Here is a 16,545-nt window from a genome sequence, read left to right on the forward strand (position 1 = left end):
AATGACAGGCTCCACATCAACTTAATAACATGCAAGCAAGGGTACAAATTTATCATCTCTGCTAATTGCAAGTCTGTTGTTTTTATACTGCCATCTAGGCCCCAGCCCCTGTTGGAGACCTGTTCTGTTTGGCACTGTGGAGGGGCTTGATAAAGGATATTCTGCTCCTTAAAAGCTTAAGAAAGAATATTTTGCTGTTCATGTATGTAGAAAAGAGAAAGGCAAACACCTGCAGGAGAACAGGCTTCCTTCACCTGTTGTATATCACGCTGTGATTAGAACAGATCTTCCTCGGGAATGTGTTGGAACAGGGATGAATATGCCAAATTTTGGGCTTTAATTCTGTGCCGTCCCATGAGTGAACTTCACTATTTTATGGGGAAACACAAAGTTTCACCTATATTGCCATCCAGAATATTGGAAAACTCTCTACAAATGATCTGACGAATACTGTCTACAAATGATCAGGTGGAAAATATCTTCTAAATTATAGGTAGATTTTAGCTCTGTGCATATCTGTGAAGATCACAACTTTAATGTCAATATTCAAAATAATTTGCTTGAACATGTCTGTCTCAGTTTTCAGTTTTCCTTTTCAGTTTTTTTTTTCATAACCTGCATTTTTATTCATGTTTGGAAGAGTTGTTCATATTCCTTCCTGTGTGTGAAAGAAAAGCACATGGAACAAGGAAAAAATTTTGGATGTGATGAGGCTATGTTGAGAGCTTTGTTAAATACTTGGGGTAAACAACAGGGGTAGTAGTATTTTTTTAATGAAATTTCTTGTAGTTAGCGTGGTATTATTGCATTTATCAAGTGTTACTGATCTGTTTCGATCTATCATTAATTAATTTGATTTTTTTTTTTTTTAATCTCAGCCAGGTTATTATTCCGATCAATCCCAAAAGCACCCCTCAACATGCCAGAAAATCCAGCAGCAGGTAGGTGGTCTGAAAATGATTCTTTTCGCTGAGCACTGAGCCAGGCAGCTCCATTGCTAACCTGGCCTTGTCTGTGGTGCAGATAAGCAGCAGGTGCTGCAGATCCTGGATCGGCTGCAGGCGAAGCTGCAGGAGAAAAGGGATTCCCAGCACCAGGAGAACCTGGCTGTCCTCAGGAACACCCTCAGGAGCCCCCTGTTCAACCAGATCCTGACTCTCCAGCAGTCCATCAAGCAGCTGAAGGAGCAAGTGAGTGTGAGATTACTGCTGTTGGTGTGGCGGTGACTCTGGGCCAGCGGAGCTCGGATCAGCCTGTGTTAACGAAGGTGCTCTCGTTAATAAGCTGTAACCTGGTGCTAGTGAGTGTTGGGCCTTTTCTTCATTCTGTGTCTGCAGAGGCACTGCTGAAATGACAAGTGGTTTTGCGACCAGGAGGTCATGGGGCAGCGTGCTTTGAAAGGGATGCAGGACAGGCGGGGTTGTGTTGGAAAGAAACATCTGCAAAAGACATCAGCTGCAGTGTTTGGAGTCCTGAGCAGTGCTGGAACTGGGATCCTTTGTTTTTCACTGCAGCTAAGTGCTGTTTATCAGCCCACTGGCAGCATTCTTTCCTCCCTAAAAGACAGCATCGCTTAGTTCCTGTTAATTTTTACAAGAATGCTTAACCTGCTTTGGCAAGTAACGTGTAGAAAACCCAGCCTGAAGATTTGCCAGGCTCTGATGCAGCTGTGCCCAAGCGAGTTTTAAAGTGACTTGGCTTCAGCAGAGGTTGGAACTCGTGTGGTTTGGTTTGTGAAGCCAAGTGACACTTGATTTTGTGCACATGGGCATGGACAGGTCTCACCCTGCAGCTAAGTTAAAATCATCAGCAAACTCAAAACCAGGGAGTGGCCAGCAGGGTGGGTGTCAGGGGGACAAAGGTGTCCCTTGCCAGGTGTATTGCACGTGTTCCTGGCCTGGTGGTGGCTGTGCCATTCATTATCCATCCTTCCTGAGTTCCAGAAATGCTGCATCCCTTCCTTCCAAGGCTTGGATGCACGTCTGCAGGCTGTTAAACAAATGTATGAAAATGCAAATGCATCCAAGAAGTGGCTGTGACATAGTGGGGTTTGTGTTTGGAATGTTCAGGATTCTCGTCTCTAGAAAATTTGGGTTTTCTTGAAATTCTGTATAAGCGTGGGCAGCTTCATTCAGGATGGGATTTTCCAGTTTGTTTTGTCACACTGGGAATATTTTTCATTTCTTCATTATCAGTGAGGACTAGAAGTGCAAGTTCCAGCAGAGATAACATGTTCAGTGGTAGTTTGTACCCTAGGCTCTCCTTGGGGAGGGGATAATACAAACCAGGCCTCAGGCTCCTGAATGACTCAAAACACTTGAATTTTTGTGCCAAAAGTTTTATACTGGTTTCTCTAACAGTTGCAGCAGTGCTTGAGAGCCTCTTTAGGGTTTGGTGCTTTTGCATGTGTTGTTTCTGGAATACCAGGGTGAAAAGAGGGTAAAGGGCAGAGGAGAAGCATGAAAGAAACAGAGGAAAATGAGTGGAGTAGAAACACAGCTGAAACATTCAGGGAACTCCTGAAAAGCATTTAAATTTTATAGGGCAGCTTGGTTAGAGATTATGTATTAACACTGCCTGATTTATACAGGTGACTATATTTGTGTGAATGGGCAAATGTGAACACAGGTTTTTTTGCTCCTTGGGCAGCCTGCACATAAAATGGTATTTGTGGAAAACCCTCCTTTTGTTTTCAGTAGCCGTTCCACACCTCTGCTCATTCTCAACAGCTCAATTACATGCCTCCTGACCGCTCGGTGGATTTCGATTTTACCAAGAGGGGGCTCTTGGTGTTTGCTGACAAATCAGTCACTGCTGGGACACCTTGCACTTCACCTGCACCCAGGGCATCAGCCTTCACTCCAAACCTGCCCGTTAATGAATTTAACATGATCATCCAGCAAATGGCAAAGGTAAGGCTCTAAGGTTTAGTGAAACCAAACTTTTCTTCGTTTTGGAGCATTTCACTCTGCTTTTTTTTTGTTGTGTGTCTGGAAGTGTGGTGCCTCCTAACCAGGAGAGAGTAGAAGTGTTGAGAACTTTTCCCTCTGGAAGATAATGTCAGCAATAGGAAGTGGCTTGGTGGCTTGTTTTGTTTTTTTAACTTCCATTGCCAATTTTCTGTTTTACTTTCTACCAAACACACCAACGTAGTAAGGAAGTTTCAGCTGCCAGAAAACATTTTTGGTATTTGATGACACTTAATTGAAAATGGACATTTTCAGCAGAAAGTTGTTTTGATGGAGGCACTTGTTTATCAAGTACATTTTAAATTGGAAATGTACCAACTTTATGAACAGTGCAACGGATTAAAAAAACCTAGCATGCAATATTTTATTTAACTCTTTATTTATTATGTCTTAACATTGCCAGGCAGATGCAGATGTACCAAATTCCTTAAGAATTTGTGCAGGTGCAGACATCTACCCATGTGGGATTGGCATCTATACCACAAATGTATTGTTCTATGTTATTTTGAGCCATTAATTTAATTGCTTAGTCATGCCTTCCTGTATTAAGTAACTGTTGCTAATTGACTACCTTAATGTAGCTGTAATATTTTGAGCATTACTCTTCTCATTAGTGTGTCATTAACTCATCAGAGATAAGATTTAGCAGTAAAGGCTGCACCTTATTTGGAATAAAAGAGCTGTGATAGCAGTGCATTCTCCCAGTAATATTTCCCAGTAAACAACCCCTGCAGTTTTGTATTAGAACTGAAAAGCAGGCAGTTGCAAAAGCAAACTTTTTTTAGCATTAAGTGTGAAGCTGCAGGGAGGGCGAGGAAATTATTTTCTTTATTTAAAAGCTGCAGCCTTTTGAATGCACACCTAAAAATCAGCATTAAAAGCAAGGGGAGCCAAAAGACAAGTAATTTAGTTTAGCCATACAGCATTTCCAGAAATCCCAAATATATTGCTCTAGACAGCACTTCGTTCATAGTTTTCATCCAGTTTGGAATTCATCTCATAATGTGAATGAAGTGTGAAAGCAGCTCTTAAATTCCCTGAGGTTTCAGAACCTCAGAGTGCTTGCATATCCAATACGTTGCCATATTAAAAATAATAAATGGAGGAGCTTTTATAGAAATAACATATTCAGTATTTTGCCTTTGTTTAGTCTTAGGAGGGGAATAATTCTCCCAGCGTTCATAAATTTTCAACTAGCTCATTCTGTTGCATTGAAAATTAATAAATCATTTTATCTTCTGTTTTATTAGGGGAGACAAATAGAATCAATAACGATTGATAAACCTTCTGTTGGAGGGCTTGGATTCAGCGTGGTTGCCCTTAAAAATCCCAGCCTGGGAGAAGCTGGTATCTTTGTCAAGGAAGTCCAGCCAGGAAGCATAGCTGACAGGTGAGATCTTCATAATTGTGCTGGAAAATTGTATTTTCCGTGGAGGGAAAAGTCATGACCTTCAGGTTGAAAACTCAATCAGAATAACATGTTTGTCTGGGTTATCTGGTGGGATATTTTGGTGGTGGTGGTATCTTGAATTCTGGCTTTTCAGCTGAAAGGGACTCATGTTTTGAGGATCAGGTTTTCAGATGAGTTTTAAATTTCCGAGCCATTCGTAAATGGAATTTCCAGAAATCATGACTCACTTTAGAGAATCTTGAGTCCTGATTAAAAAACCAAAAGAAAACTCAGAAAAGAATACAAAGAAAATAAAAATTAGATTCCGTTTTCATTTTTATGCATTGTGTCACTGAAAGATTTAATTTTTTTTCCTTTATTTATGTTCCTCTGACAATGCCCTATTTGTAGTTGGTTTTACTGTTTGTTTCCTGTGCAAATTTAGATCCACTCCTCCCAACAGATCCCTGCACAGATGTCATCCTAGAATCGAGGCTTCAGGCAGTTTCTTCCTGTATTGTCTGTGGGTTTTCACCCAACAACAAAAGACAGAGCAATCCTTTAAAAATAAAACGCGATTGTAAAACCACAAGAGTTGGCACGAGACAAACGCAGTGCCTGGAATTATGTCTCAAGAAAAATGTGTCTAGATTTCAAGTCATTGGTGTCACTTTTTAAATAACACATGTCAGGAAGTGCCAACGCAGGATGACAAAAAGAGTGGGGAGAGGTTGGAATGATAATGGCGATGGGCCCGCAGAGAACACACCAGAGAACTCTTAAAGAAAAGCATATTAAGGCTCTTTCAAAGTGGAGACAGATGGACTGATCCGGATGTCAGAGGAGGGTGAATATCTCACTTTAGGATTTGATGACCTGCTGCTCACTTTCTTTGATGAGAGAATCTGAAATATGGTTAGTGCTCGAAGAAAGTGATTTCTGGGAAACGTCTTAAACGTGGCACGACAAAAAGGAAGTTTCAAATGCCTTAGTTAAGATGTGCAGTTACATTGTTTGGGAGTTTATAAATTTCCCCAGCATGCTTCCCATTTTGCTTCTGAGACAAGATCTCCTGGAGACTTTTTTGGATTCCTACAGAGCTTTGAAGGCAGTGTCTGTCTATGTAACAGTTTGGTCTCGTGCTCAGAATGAATATTTAACAAAGGAGATGAGTGATGGTTTCTCTCTTGTCACAAATCTAAATTCATCACTGGGGTGAATTAACTGTGAAATTTATATTATCTCAAGGTAGCAACTGAACTGCGTGTTGCTCCAAGAAAGTTTCACGTCTGAAGCTTGATACTATAAATTTTAAGTAAAATATAAATATGCAGCACATCAATCTTTAGAATAAATAGTGATACAAAACAGCATCAAAGCCTGAGTTGTGGGTTCTTAGAGATGGCATCATGTAGTGCTAAACATAACGAAGAATAGTTCCTACTTTATTGTGTAACTACAGAAATACTTTCTTCTGCTTTGTAGTTCAATACAATCAAGAAAGTATAAGGGAACTGCAAATAAATTTTGCACAGAAGCAGAGTAAAGAAGTGAGCAAATTTCTGTGCCATGACAAAGCTGGAGCAAAATGTGGCTGGGCAGTTTGGAGCAGTGTGGGTAGAATGGAGTGTGTAAGCTGGTGAGGGCCCCCTAATAAGCAGATTTTTAAAGCACATAAACATTTAACCTTGCAGGACTGTGTGTTTTTCCTGTTCACATTTCAGTTGCAGGAGCCTGACGTGAAGTCACTGCGCTGCATTAAAAAATTGCTTTCAATGTTTTGTTCAGGGATCAAAGACTGAGGGAAAACGACCACATACTGGCCATTAATTGCACGCCATTGGATCAGAACATTTCCCATCAGCACGCCATTGCCCTCCTCCAGCAATCCACAGGATCCCTGCATCTGGTGGTGGCTCGGGAGCCACTTCAGGGGAGCAGCAGAGCTGCCTTGTTCAGTGATGTAAATCCACCTGAGACTGTGAGTTCTTGCAATACTGTCCAAATCAGATTTTGAGCTGGGCTGCGTTTTTATTTTTTAATTTTTTTTTTTTTTCTCCCGTGGCTCTGAAGGGTTTGTGTTATCAAGAGGGATTTTTTCCTTTAATCAGATTTTGTGTGTGATGACATTTCATTTAGAGTCACCACGCAGTAAGCACAGAGCTTCCACTGCAAATCTGTGTGGTGGAGTTGTTATAAAACAGATCCTGGGTTTTTATGGGATAGCAGAAGCTTTAGTGGATCACCACATTCTTATCAGCAGGGTCTGTTCAGCACAGGCTGATTGGAGCATTTTATGAGAATACCCAGCTGAAACCTACTTGTGCTCAGCAATTAAAGATGCTCTGATTACCTCTTAAAAGAGAGTAAACATAACCTGCCATGAGCGCTGCTTGGAACAGCCCAACCAATTTAAACTGGCACTGCTCACACCAAAAAAAGCCTTGTCTTTGTTTTAAAAAACAAACACAATTTATCTGTTAAAGAACCTCTCAATCCCTGTTTATTTATCAGCTTGGGGTTTTTTGGTTTTTTGGTTTTTTCCGTCTGCAAATTTCAGTGATTGGGAAGCCTTTTGTTTTTGTGACAAAGGAGAGCTTGTCACTGGGACATGTAATAAACCAGGGCTGAACTTCCATCTGTGTTCCACCCATATGGTCCAGGTGGCTTCCCTGAATTCGGACAAACTGCACACCTAAATCCAGGGATTGCAATATTGGAATCTGAATTTATTATGCTAGTAGATTCTGATGAAAATCTGGGTAAAAGCAGTGTTTTTCCTTATTCTTAGCAATTATTTCCCTCATGATTATTACAGAGGTAGTGAAATCTGAAGGTTTTAGTGGATAATCAATATTGTTTATTGCGCTGAAAATTTTAAAGAATTAAATTTTAACTGCTTTTTCATTGAAAGATCTGCACTGAACAGACTAACAAAATAAAATACAAATATATATCTCTGCAGGGGGTCTTTAAACTTCTTTTATGATATTTAACTGGCTTTGGCAAAGATTTTCAGTATGCTAATAAATCCTTTATTCGCAGAAGACTTAAATCTGCCTACTTTGCTCCATTTGGGCCTGTATGAGATATTAATCTGACAGAAACATTGGCTGGGTTTGGGTTGCTTAACAGCTTTGTTATTTTCAGATTGTCTTGTAGAACATAAGGTCATGGTGGAGCGTAGCTTAGAAATTTGCTTCCAATCCAGTATGGCAGAATATTGTGCTGTGCTATTAATTCAGTGCTGAATGGGGGTGTTCAGAGTGTGTAAGTGAAATAACAGAAATGAGAATTTGGGCAAGGCTGAGTGAAAGCCGGGCCAGTGCAAGCTCCTTGCCTCTGTTTTTCCCTCTTGTTTGCAGTACTCTGGATTTATGAAAAAACCAAAAGGATGCTTTTCATTTTGGCAGGAAAACCTTAAAATTGCTTTTTCTTAGTCAAGCTTTTTTCTTTTTTTTTCCCCCTGGTATCCTGTTACCCTGAGAGTGGAGGACAGAAAGAAATGCGTGTTCAGAAACAGATGAGAGAAATCCCACTGCGTGTTTACGAGGAAATGGAGCTGAGTGAACAGAATCCCACAGATCCTCCAGCCTGTGGGGTGGAGACAGAAAACCGCTCTGATTAATTCTCCTCCTCCTCCTCCCTGCTGCACGTGAAACGTTAACAATCAAATGGTCAAAATTAAAATCTCCTGTTTTTATTAATTGCAGATTCACTGGGGCCACGTCGAAGACGTTGAGCTGATTAACGATGGCTCGGGATTAGGCTTTGGAATTGTAGGAGGAAAGTCGAGTGGAGTAGTTGTAAGAACAATTGTTCCTGGGGGATTAGCAGATCGGGTAATTTGTTATATTATGTCACTTCTTGTTTGATTGCTAAGTGTAATTAACCGCTTCTGACAGTCTTAAAATAAACTAATATACTTCAACAAAGGGAAGCTGGTAGCATCAAAGTCCGAATGCCAGCACGTGCTCCATAAATAAATAAAGGTTGAAGGTATGATTGAGGAAAAAGTCAGCACCTGATATAAATTAAGCTGTTCCTCAGACAAGATTTGGCTTTTGTAACATTGTTGAACGTGCAAAAATTCTGAAAAGTTGCCTGATATTTGGCACAGTTTGCAACATCTATGGGGACAAACTCTCCCAGTGAATTGTCAGGCAAGAAAATCTGCCCTCCCAAAGTCACTGCAATGCAGGACTCAGTTTAGAGATTGAAAATGTCCTATTTTCAGTGGGTTTCAAGATTTGGCTTTTGTGACATTGTTGAACGTGCAAAAATTCTGAAAAGTTGCCTGATACTTGGTATTTTCGGCCCTTGGTCAGTCTGGGTCAGGACAAATTCTCTGTAGAATTTGGCACATTTTGCAACACCCCTGGGGACAAACTCTCCAAGTGAATTCTCAGGCAAGAAAATCTGCCCAACCAAGGTCACTGCAATGCAAGATTCAGTTTAGAGATTGAAAATATTTTTAATATTTTCAGTGGGTTTCAGTGGAGGGGGGTTTGATCCCTGCCTTGCAGCCTGACCAGTTCAGGGACATGCTTAGGTTTGGTGCAGATCCTTTTGACGTTGCACAGTTTGCACCCCTGATTGTTTTGTCTTTAGAAATGCAGTGCTAAGTATTGCTGCATTTCAGGGCTAGAACACTTGCAGTAACCAAACAGATTCAGATTTTTCAATCAAATTTGGTCCTGATAAGTTAAAATATCTAAGGACCAGAACCCCTGCAGACAAAAGAGAGAGGCAAAAGTAGCTCCTCTAGTACAGGATGGAATAAAAGCTGGGAATTTGGAGAGCTTTATTGGAAAATGTTGGCTTTTTCTCAGCCATCTCCCTCTGAACCTGCCGTGTATAAATGAGTATATTCTAAATTTTTGTCTAGCACCTGTTTTGCTGTAAGGAATAAAGTGTTTTGGCTATGAAGCATATAAGCTAAGAGCTCACCACATCATTCTCAGCTGAATGAGACTTCATTAAGAACATGTGAAATAATGAGGCATGTACATGCTAAAATTGGATGAGTTTGTAAATGAGTTTGAGTTGGTTCTGAGAATAACTCTGTGATTGCTGTATAAATCAGTGCACTAAAGGTGGTGGGGCTGTGCTGATCAATACCAGCTGAGAATTTGGTGCTAGAAGTTCCTGCTTGTGATGGGAACGATGGTGTAGGTCATAAATCATAATTATCAGGTAAAAAATGGATTGTGTGGAGTCTTGTTACCTTCAGTGGATTTACTCACTGAAGTTGGAGAATATAGAAGTATGAGGGAAGAACTCTGTCAAAAACTCCTAAATCAAAACGCTGTGCTTATATTCTAACTCCTACCTGACGAGGAGTATTCTGTGAAACAGAACACACAGCAATCTGTGAGATTATAAAACATTGTTGCTGCCTGTTTTCTCCTAAATGAGCAAAACAGTGGGAAAAACAGCCCATAACTGTGCAAGCAAGTCCTTGAGTTGTTTAAAATGTTGCCACGGTGGTCGTTTTTCCTGGCATTTTCTCACATGGGTTCTCATGGCCGTGAGGATGCCCCTGCGCACAGTTTCGGCTTTGTGGTGGAACAGATACTTTGTGCAGGGACTGGAAACACTTTCTGCCATTCGGTTTGCCTTTGAAGGACGGGAGGCTGCAGACGGGAGACCACATCCTGCAGATTGGAGGGACCAACGTGCAGGGCATGAGCAGCGAGCAGGTGGCCCAAGTGCTCAGGAACTGTGGGAATTCTGTCAGGATGATCGTGGCCAGGGAGCCCAAGTGTGAATTCATGGAGGCTCCCCCAGCTCCCCTCAGCTGGCCAGTCAGCACACTGCCTTCCCTTCCAAATGGAAATGTGAGTATCTGCTGCTTCCCTGGGACGTTTTTAAGTGTGTTTGTGGCTTGTGATCAGAAAGGAAGGAGAGAACAGAGAGTTCTTGAGCCCTAAAGTGCTTCTCCTCTCTTGAGTTTCCAGATATATTCTTGTGTTTAAGTGGTCATTATTGCAGCTCTGCCTTCTATAACTTTCCCCTTTTTCCTCTATCTTATTAATACCTATAATCTTGGGATTGGAATGACCAGCTTTACAGAATTTATTTCAGAGTGGCTGATTTAATTACCAAGACCATAAACGTTATCGATAAGTGGTACTTTCAGTTCTTCTTCCTAGCTCGTTGCATTTTTTCTAATCAATCATTTGTAAGTGGATTTAAAACTGGACTGTGAATTTCTCTAAGTCTGAAATCCAGAGAGCCACACCAGAATTATTCAGCACAATCATCTTTTTATGAAACATAAGTGTAATGTTTTCATAGTCTACGCTACTGCCTGTGATAGGAAATATATCTAAAAATTTTGAAACTTGTTTTAGCAAATCTTATCATGGTCATATCAAAGTCTCTTGTTTTTGAAGTCATTCTTTTCAGTTTTGAGTAATTAAAATCAACAAATGCTACACTAAGTGTACAGTAGGTCTCGAAACATAAACAAAGCTGTGCTTGTGTACCATCTGCTGCTACTGTGCTGCTTAGATTTAGGTGTAGAATCTGAGTAGCCTTTTCTTTCTTGTTTGGTTTCTTGAATATGAGTGGAGAGAGCTGTTTTTTTTATTTTTTTTTTTTATTTTTTTTGAAGCACTGTTTTTAAAGGTCAGAGTGGAAGCCACTTTGCTCCGAACTCGCCCCTTTGCTCGCTGGGCACAGTCCCTGCAGAGGCAGATTTGTGTTTTACACCCCTGGGAAAGGATTCTGGGTCCTTCTCGAGCTCCTTTTCTCCCCAGGGTTCCCCAGGAGGGATCAGTGCAGGGTCCAGGAGCTGGGAGGGGCGATATGCATCCCTAAGGCTGCAGTCTGAACACAGGGATTCTCCAGTATTTCACAAGAGGCTCTCCAAGGGAATCAGCATTGTTATAAGGCCCTTCTTTCCTGACTGGATCATATTTTCCAGGGCCCATATTAGGGGAAAAATAAATTTTTTTTTTTTGGTAGTGGTCATAGTTGTGTTTCCTCCACACAATTCTGTTTTTCTCTCTTCCTGTTGCCACTGATCAGCCCTGAGCACTGTAAATGCTGCAGCTTTTCTAAAATGTGGTTCTTTCTCAGTGTCTTTTCAGTGTCCTTCCTGTTCCTGCTATGCAGTTTAGAGGGGGGAAAAATCATTTCTGAACTAAATAGTGCCTTCATGTGTAGATCTGAAGAAACTCCTCTTCCTGGTGCCAGGAGAAATTTGCAAAGACAGGATTAGTTGTTAATCTGAATGTATTTATTAGTTTAGTGATGATTTCAATGATCCACCATTCAGTTTGTGTCAGATTTATAATGGAACTTATCCCTGTAATCTAGTTTTTCTCTGGTTTATGAGTGCTTTCACTAGCTGTGAGCTTTGGAGTGGAAAGTATTTTCCTTTTCTCTTTTTTTTGCAGACCAGCAGAAAGCCATTTTAATAGGTGGTTAGTTATTTTCAGTTTTATATTTATATTTAATTTTCTTTGAATTTCCTGTGGTAGAGAATAACTGGAACCACTTCTGTGTGTGGGCACAAGAAAACAATCCTATTATTTGTACTGTCCAAGACAGTGACAGCAGGGTGCAGCCAGCTTGTGCTGACTGTATTTAGGACTTTGCACTTTGATTTTTCTGGACTTCATTTCAATTATTTTGCATGCTAGCAGGAGTGTCACTTAGAGAGAGATGTTTGTAGCCGGAGCAGTGACTCTGAGGAGTTTTTGATGGTGAAAACAGCTCCTCCAGGCTCTCAAGGCCACAGCTCCATTCCAGGTGCTGCTCTGGGCTTGTTTGCTGTAGATAAGTGACAGCACCCAAACTTATCTTCATCTCCATCAGCCTCGTATGGAGCAAGGCAGTTGGAAGGCATTTAATGAGCTTAATGACTGTGCTGGTGGAGGGAGGTGTGTGTGATAAGGAGACAGTGCCCATCGATTTCCCTGCATTGAGGAGTGAAATGGGTATGGCTGCTTTTCATAGGGGTCCTTCCAAAGCTGATGCTTGGCAAGCATTTGATTGAATGCTTCTCTTTTTTCACTCCCTTATGAAATGTTTTCCGTTTTCCCAGTCCCTTTTTTGCTGTTGGCAGCGGCGGGATCCCTCTTGATTTCATCACTTCAACAGACCTTACTCTCATCATCTTCTTTTTGATCTCATTGCTCTGTATCTGATTACAGAAAGAAAACAACTCTGTGTATTTCAATTTATCCCTTGCAATCCCAGATTTATGTGCTTGATTGTTTTTCTCTTTTGGTCTCACCAGTGTCTTTACTGTTCCCCGTTTGAACTCTTGCCTTGCAGTTCTGATTTTTACTGCTCACAGGAGAGTTGCACAGACATCCCAGAGCCAGCTTTGTAGGGACTTTACAAATGAATTTACATTGCATTTAAACAAAAGGAAAAACAAAATCACTTCTGAGTTCTGAAGGTCTTAATTAACCCGCAATATTGTAATGGCACTGGGAAATTATGATAATTTTTTACTAACTTGTGCTTTATTTGTAGGATAATGACAACTTTTTTGACACCTATGATGTTGAACTTATAAAAAAGAATGGGCAAAGCCTGGGAATAACAATTGTTGGATATGCTGGCGCGTGTGATCTAGGTGAGTTGTACAGGATTTAGGGAAATGTTGATCAGGGGCTTCTCAAATACCCTTTATTGACCATGGGGAAAATGAATGGCTCCTGCCTGTGCTAGGAAATGGAGACATGAAATTCACTGGAACTACAGATCAGCATCTTGTATTTGGTGGGAGTTTGTGAAAGGGAAGTGTTAGTGTTTCAGGGGTTTTTTTATTTTTTTAGTTTGTTTTTATTTCCTTGTTCTCATTGGGAGTTAGAACTAATAATCAAACTGCAAACATGACAAAGGACAGCTTTTCTGATTTCCATGTTTCTCTTCTCTTTTCTTTTTTTTTTTTTTTTAAGGAAAAATCCTTTTTCATTAAGATTTAAAGTACTAAATTCTTTAGCTGTAAGATGATTGAAGTCCTGATCAAAGTCCTTAAGCACATACTTTACTTTTAGCTTAGTTAGTCCTATTGAAATCAAACGCAGCATGGATTTAAGTGATTGTGGTTTAAAGCCTGGGTAAGCGCAAGGATGAATCCACGGAGGAGATGGCCTTTTGTGAGCCATTTTAAGGAAAATATTTGAGGTCAGTGTACAGGTGGTTGTGTCAGTGCTGGGTTTTTTTCCACCAGAAATCCTCAGTTTTGTGTCAGGCTGTGGGAGTGGTGGCGTGCAGATGGTGATGGTTTACAGAATCATCACTTTATGGGCAGAAGGAAGTGTGTGAAAAAGGCTGGAATTAAAAACCTTAAATAAGAAAAGAAGCAAATTAGGTTAATGCAGTGACTTGTTTCTATTCCCTCCCCAACAGAACCTTCAGGGATTTTTGTGAAAAGTATCATACCTGGGAGTGCTGCTGACCACAATGGCCAAATTCATGTCCATGACAAAATTGTTGCTGTAAGTAGAATACTCTGCTTATATATTGCTGTAGAGCTAATACATTTCACATCTCTGTTAAAAGAACAACATAGCAAAGACGTTCTCAAATTAATTAAACCTCCTCTGCTTTGCAGAAGAAATAATTTGGAGGTTCGTGTTTGTTTAGGTAGACTTGTGACAGAAATGAGCTTTGGCTTGCTGTGGCTAAAGTATTATTTTATATTCAAAGAAATAGTAAATAGTAGTTAACTGTGAAAGAGGCAAGCATTTGGATTAAAGTGTTTCAGAGTGGAGAATCTTGGCTTTTGGCCTGCAGTAAAGATGAGCAGCATTAACTTCTACTTGAATTGAATGGGACTCAAGGATTGTTAAGATTCTGCAAGATGTGGCACATTGTTTGTGTTCCTTAATGGCTCTGGAGTGTGGATACAATCAAAATGTTAATGGTCACAATTTAGGTTTAAAAGCCCGAGCTTTATGTGTAGAAAAATGGAAAAACCATTGAATAACAGTGAATTGAATAATAGCCAATTTTGCATTCACAGCACAAGCAGGAATGAATTCCACAGTCTTTTTGTTTTAAGAGATAATATTTATAGAGATATGATTTTAAATTACTTTTAAAATGTGTGCCATGCCAGACCTTCCAAAGTCAGCTTCTCCTCTGTGAGGGCAAAAATTAATATAACCTGTTATCTGCAGGAAAGGCCCTATTGGTGCATAGTCTGACAGTGAGCTGAACAGAGTATTTTGGGTGTAAATTAAAATATCTGATATTGTAAGAATTGGGCTGTTTAGGGGGGATTATACAGACAGTTGTTTGTAGAGGCTTGTGTGGGGCATGTTAGAAATCTGTGAGAAAGCCAGCAGTGATAATGAACTGAACAGAGTTCCAGGTTGGATACTCTGCTTGGAACCTTCATCCAGAGTCCTTGTCAAGCTGGTTTTGGTAAGCAAAAAAAAAAAAAAAAATTAAGGAAAAATCTGTGCATACTTGTATCAGATTAGTAAATTCTGTTTTGTAGTTGTCCCCACGAAAGCAGAAAGAAGAAATTACTGCTGTGTTTCCTTTTAGAATGCATTTTGGAAATAAATTCTCATCAGTGAAATGTAACAGATTTAATGAGATTGTTTTGCAAATACTGCTGTCTTGGGAGAGTAACCCTGTAATTCCTGCACTAAATAACGTGGCTGTTGCTTACAGCCTGTGATACTCCACAGCACAGCCTGAGAATGCAGCACAATTACTGTCATTTGGTACAATTTTCTTGTTTCAGGTTGATGGAGTCAACATAGAGGGCTTTAGCAACCAGGAGGTGGTGGAGGCGCTGCGGAACACGGGGCAGACTGTGCGTCTCACCTTGCTGAGAAGGAGACCTTCCTTTGCTCTTCCCTCAGAAACACCTTCAGGGAGAGGTAATTCTGGTTTTCTAGCCACTGATTTTGTTTTTCACTCAGTTTGCAGTTACCTCATTTAACGGTTCAGGACTGGACGCCACAAAATCCTCAGTTTTTTAAATAGTGCTCTGTAGAAAATGAAGATGCTTAAAGGGGGAATGGAAAGAAACTAAAATTAAGAAAATTCAATGCAAAACTTCTGTGTAGTCGCCCCACCAAAAAAAAGAAGGAATTAGTGAGGTGGTGTAAATACTTCTTATATTTTGCAGCATATGATTTGGGTTTTTTTAATCTGTTTTTAGAGTGCAGCCATTTGTTCCAATCTTTGTAGGGCCTGAAATTAATGTGGCCCCTAGGAATAAGGGAAAACAAGAAGAGAAGGATAATCTTCACAATGAAAAGCAGCAGAGTGTGCATCAAGCAGATAGATAGGGCACCTTGCAGTGCCTCTTCTGGGTCTGGTTAAAGGCTACCCTAGTAAATCCATTTTCAACACTGATGGGTTGGCTTAAAGCATCTTTAGCTTTTGCACTGCAGTGCTTTCTGAAGTAAAGATCTGCTTCTTGGATCTAACCAACTCTTTCCACAGTCCACAGGTCTGCTGGGTTCTGTGGTATCTCAGGGTCTGTAATCCTCTGGATCTTCTTCTTTGCATAAAATTTGTCCTTTTCCAGGCAGCAGTGGTCCCCTTTGTTTAGGGAGGGAATTTTTAAGGTTACATTCAGTGGAGGTGCAGTTCTTTTGGTACTCAGGAGTGACTCTCATTAACTCTGGAGAAATGAAAGCCTCCAGCTCAGTGTTTCCTCTTTGTGGTCCTGGTCCTGCACTGATGACCTGAGGTGTGCAGTTTTCTCCTGGGAGAAATTTTATTTATCGTCCTCCTCTGCTGCCAGGGCCTGCTGGGTGAGCAGCACCAGGAGATGGACCTGCAGGGAATTCATATTTATTTCCTCATCAGTGTTACCCTCAGTCATACCCATCTTCATGGCTGGGCTCAATAATCCTAGAGATCTTTTCCTGCCTTAATGATTCTGTGATTATCTTGCCCTCACACATCTAAGACTCCTGCAGAATATTTTCATAATATTCTTCTGGTTTCCATCATCTCTGTTCATGCTGCAGTTTCCTCTCCTGGCACTGCAGTAGCTTCATCAGAACTCGTGTTTTGGGTGTAAAGACCCTATAGCTGGAGTTCAGAAAAGGCATTTTTTTAGCAAATGGCATTCAGGCACAGGGGCAGGTCACAAAGGCATGGGCTGCTCTGGGGTTTGGCTGACTTTGGCTGCAGGTCTTTCCAGAACCTTCCATTCCCCCACAGATTTCTGGGCTCCTCTACAGGAAT

General features: G+C 40.7%; 1 protein-coding gene across 1 annotated transcript in view; it reads left to right on the forward strand.

Annotated features, from left to right (window-relative positions):
- Positions 1-919: 919 nt before the first annotated feature.
- The window catches only part of PATJ (PATJ crumbs cell polarity complex component), a 133,253-nt gene continuing 117,627 nt past the window's right edge, over positions 920-16,545 (forward strand). The window contains exons 1-10 of the mRNA XM_058029911.1: positions 920-941; positions 1,024-1,190; positions 2,730-2,912; positions 4,220-4,359; positions 6,148-6,340; positions 8,073-8,201; positions 9,987-10,199; positions 12,853-12,955; positions 13,735-13,823; positions 15,083-15,221. Of these exons, the coding sequence (XP_057885894.1) occupies positions 920-941; positions 1,024-1,190; positions 2,730-2,912; positions 4,220-4,359; positions 6,148-6,340; positions 8,073-8,201; positions 9,987-10,199; positions 12,853-12,955; positions 13,735-13,823; positions 15,083-15,221 (1,378 nt within the window). The remainder of the gene's footprint in view (positions 942-1,023; positions 1,191-2,729; positions 2,913-4,219; positions 4,360-6,147; positions 6,341-8,072; positions 8,202-9,986; positions 10,200-12,852; positions 12,956-13,734; positions 13,824-15,082; positions 15,222-16,545) is intronic.

The sequence above is a fragment of the Melospiza georgiana genome, chromosome 9 (genome assembly GCF_028018845.1).
Source record: "Melospiza georgiana isolate bMelGeo1 chromosome 9, bMelGeo1.pri, whole genome shotgun sequence".
Taxonomy (NCBI): domain Eukaryota; kingdom Metazoa; phylum Chordata; class Aves; order Passeriformes; family Passerellidae; genus Melospiza; species Melospiza georgiana.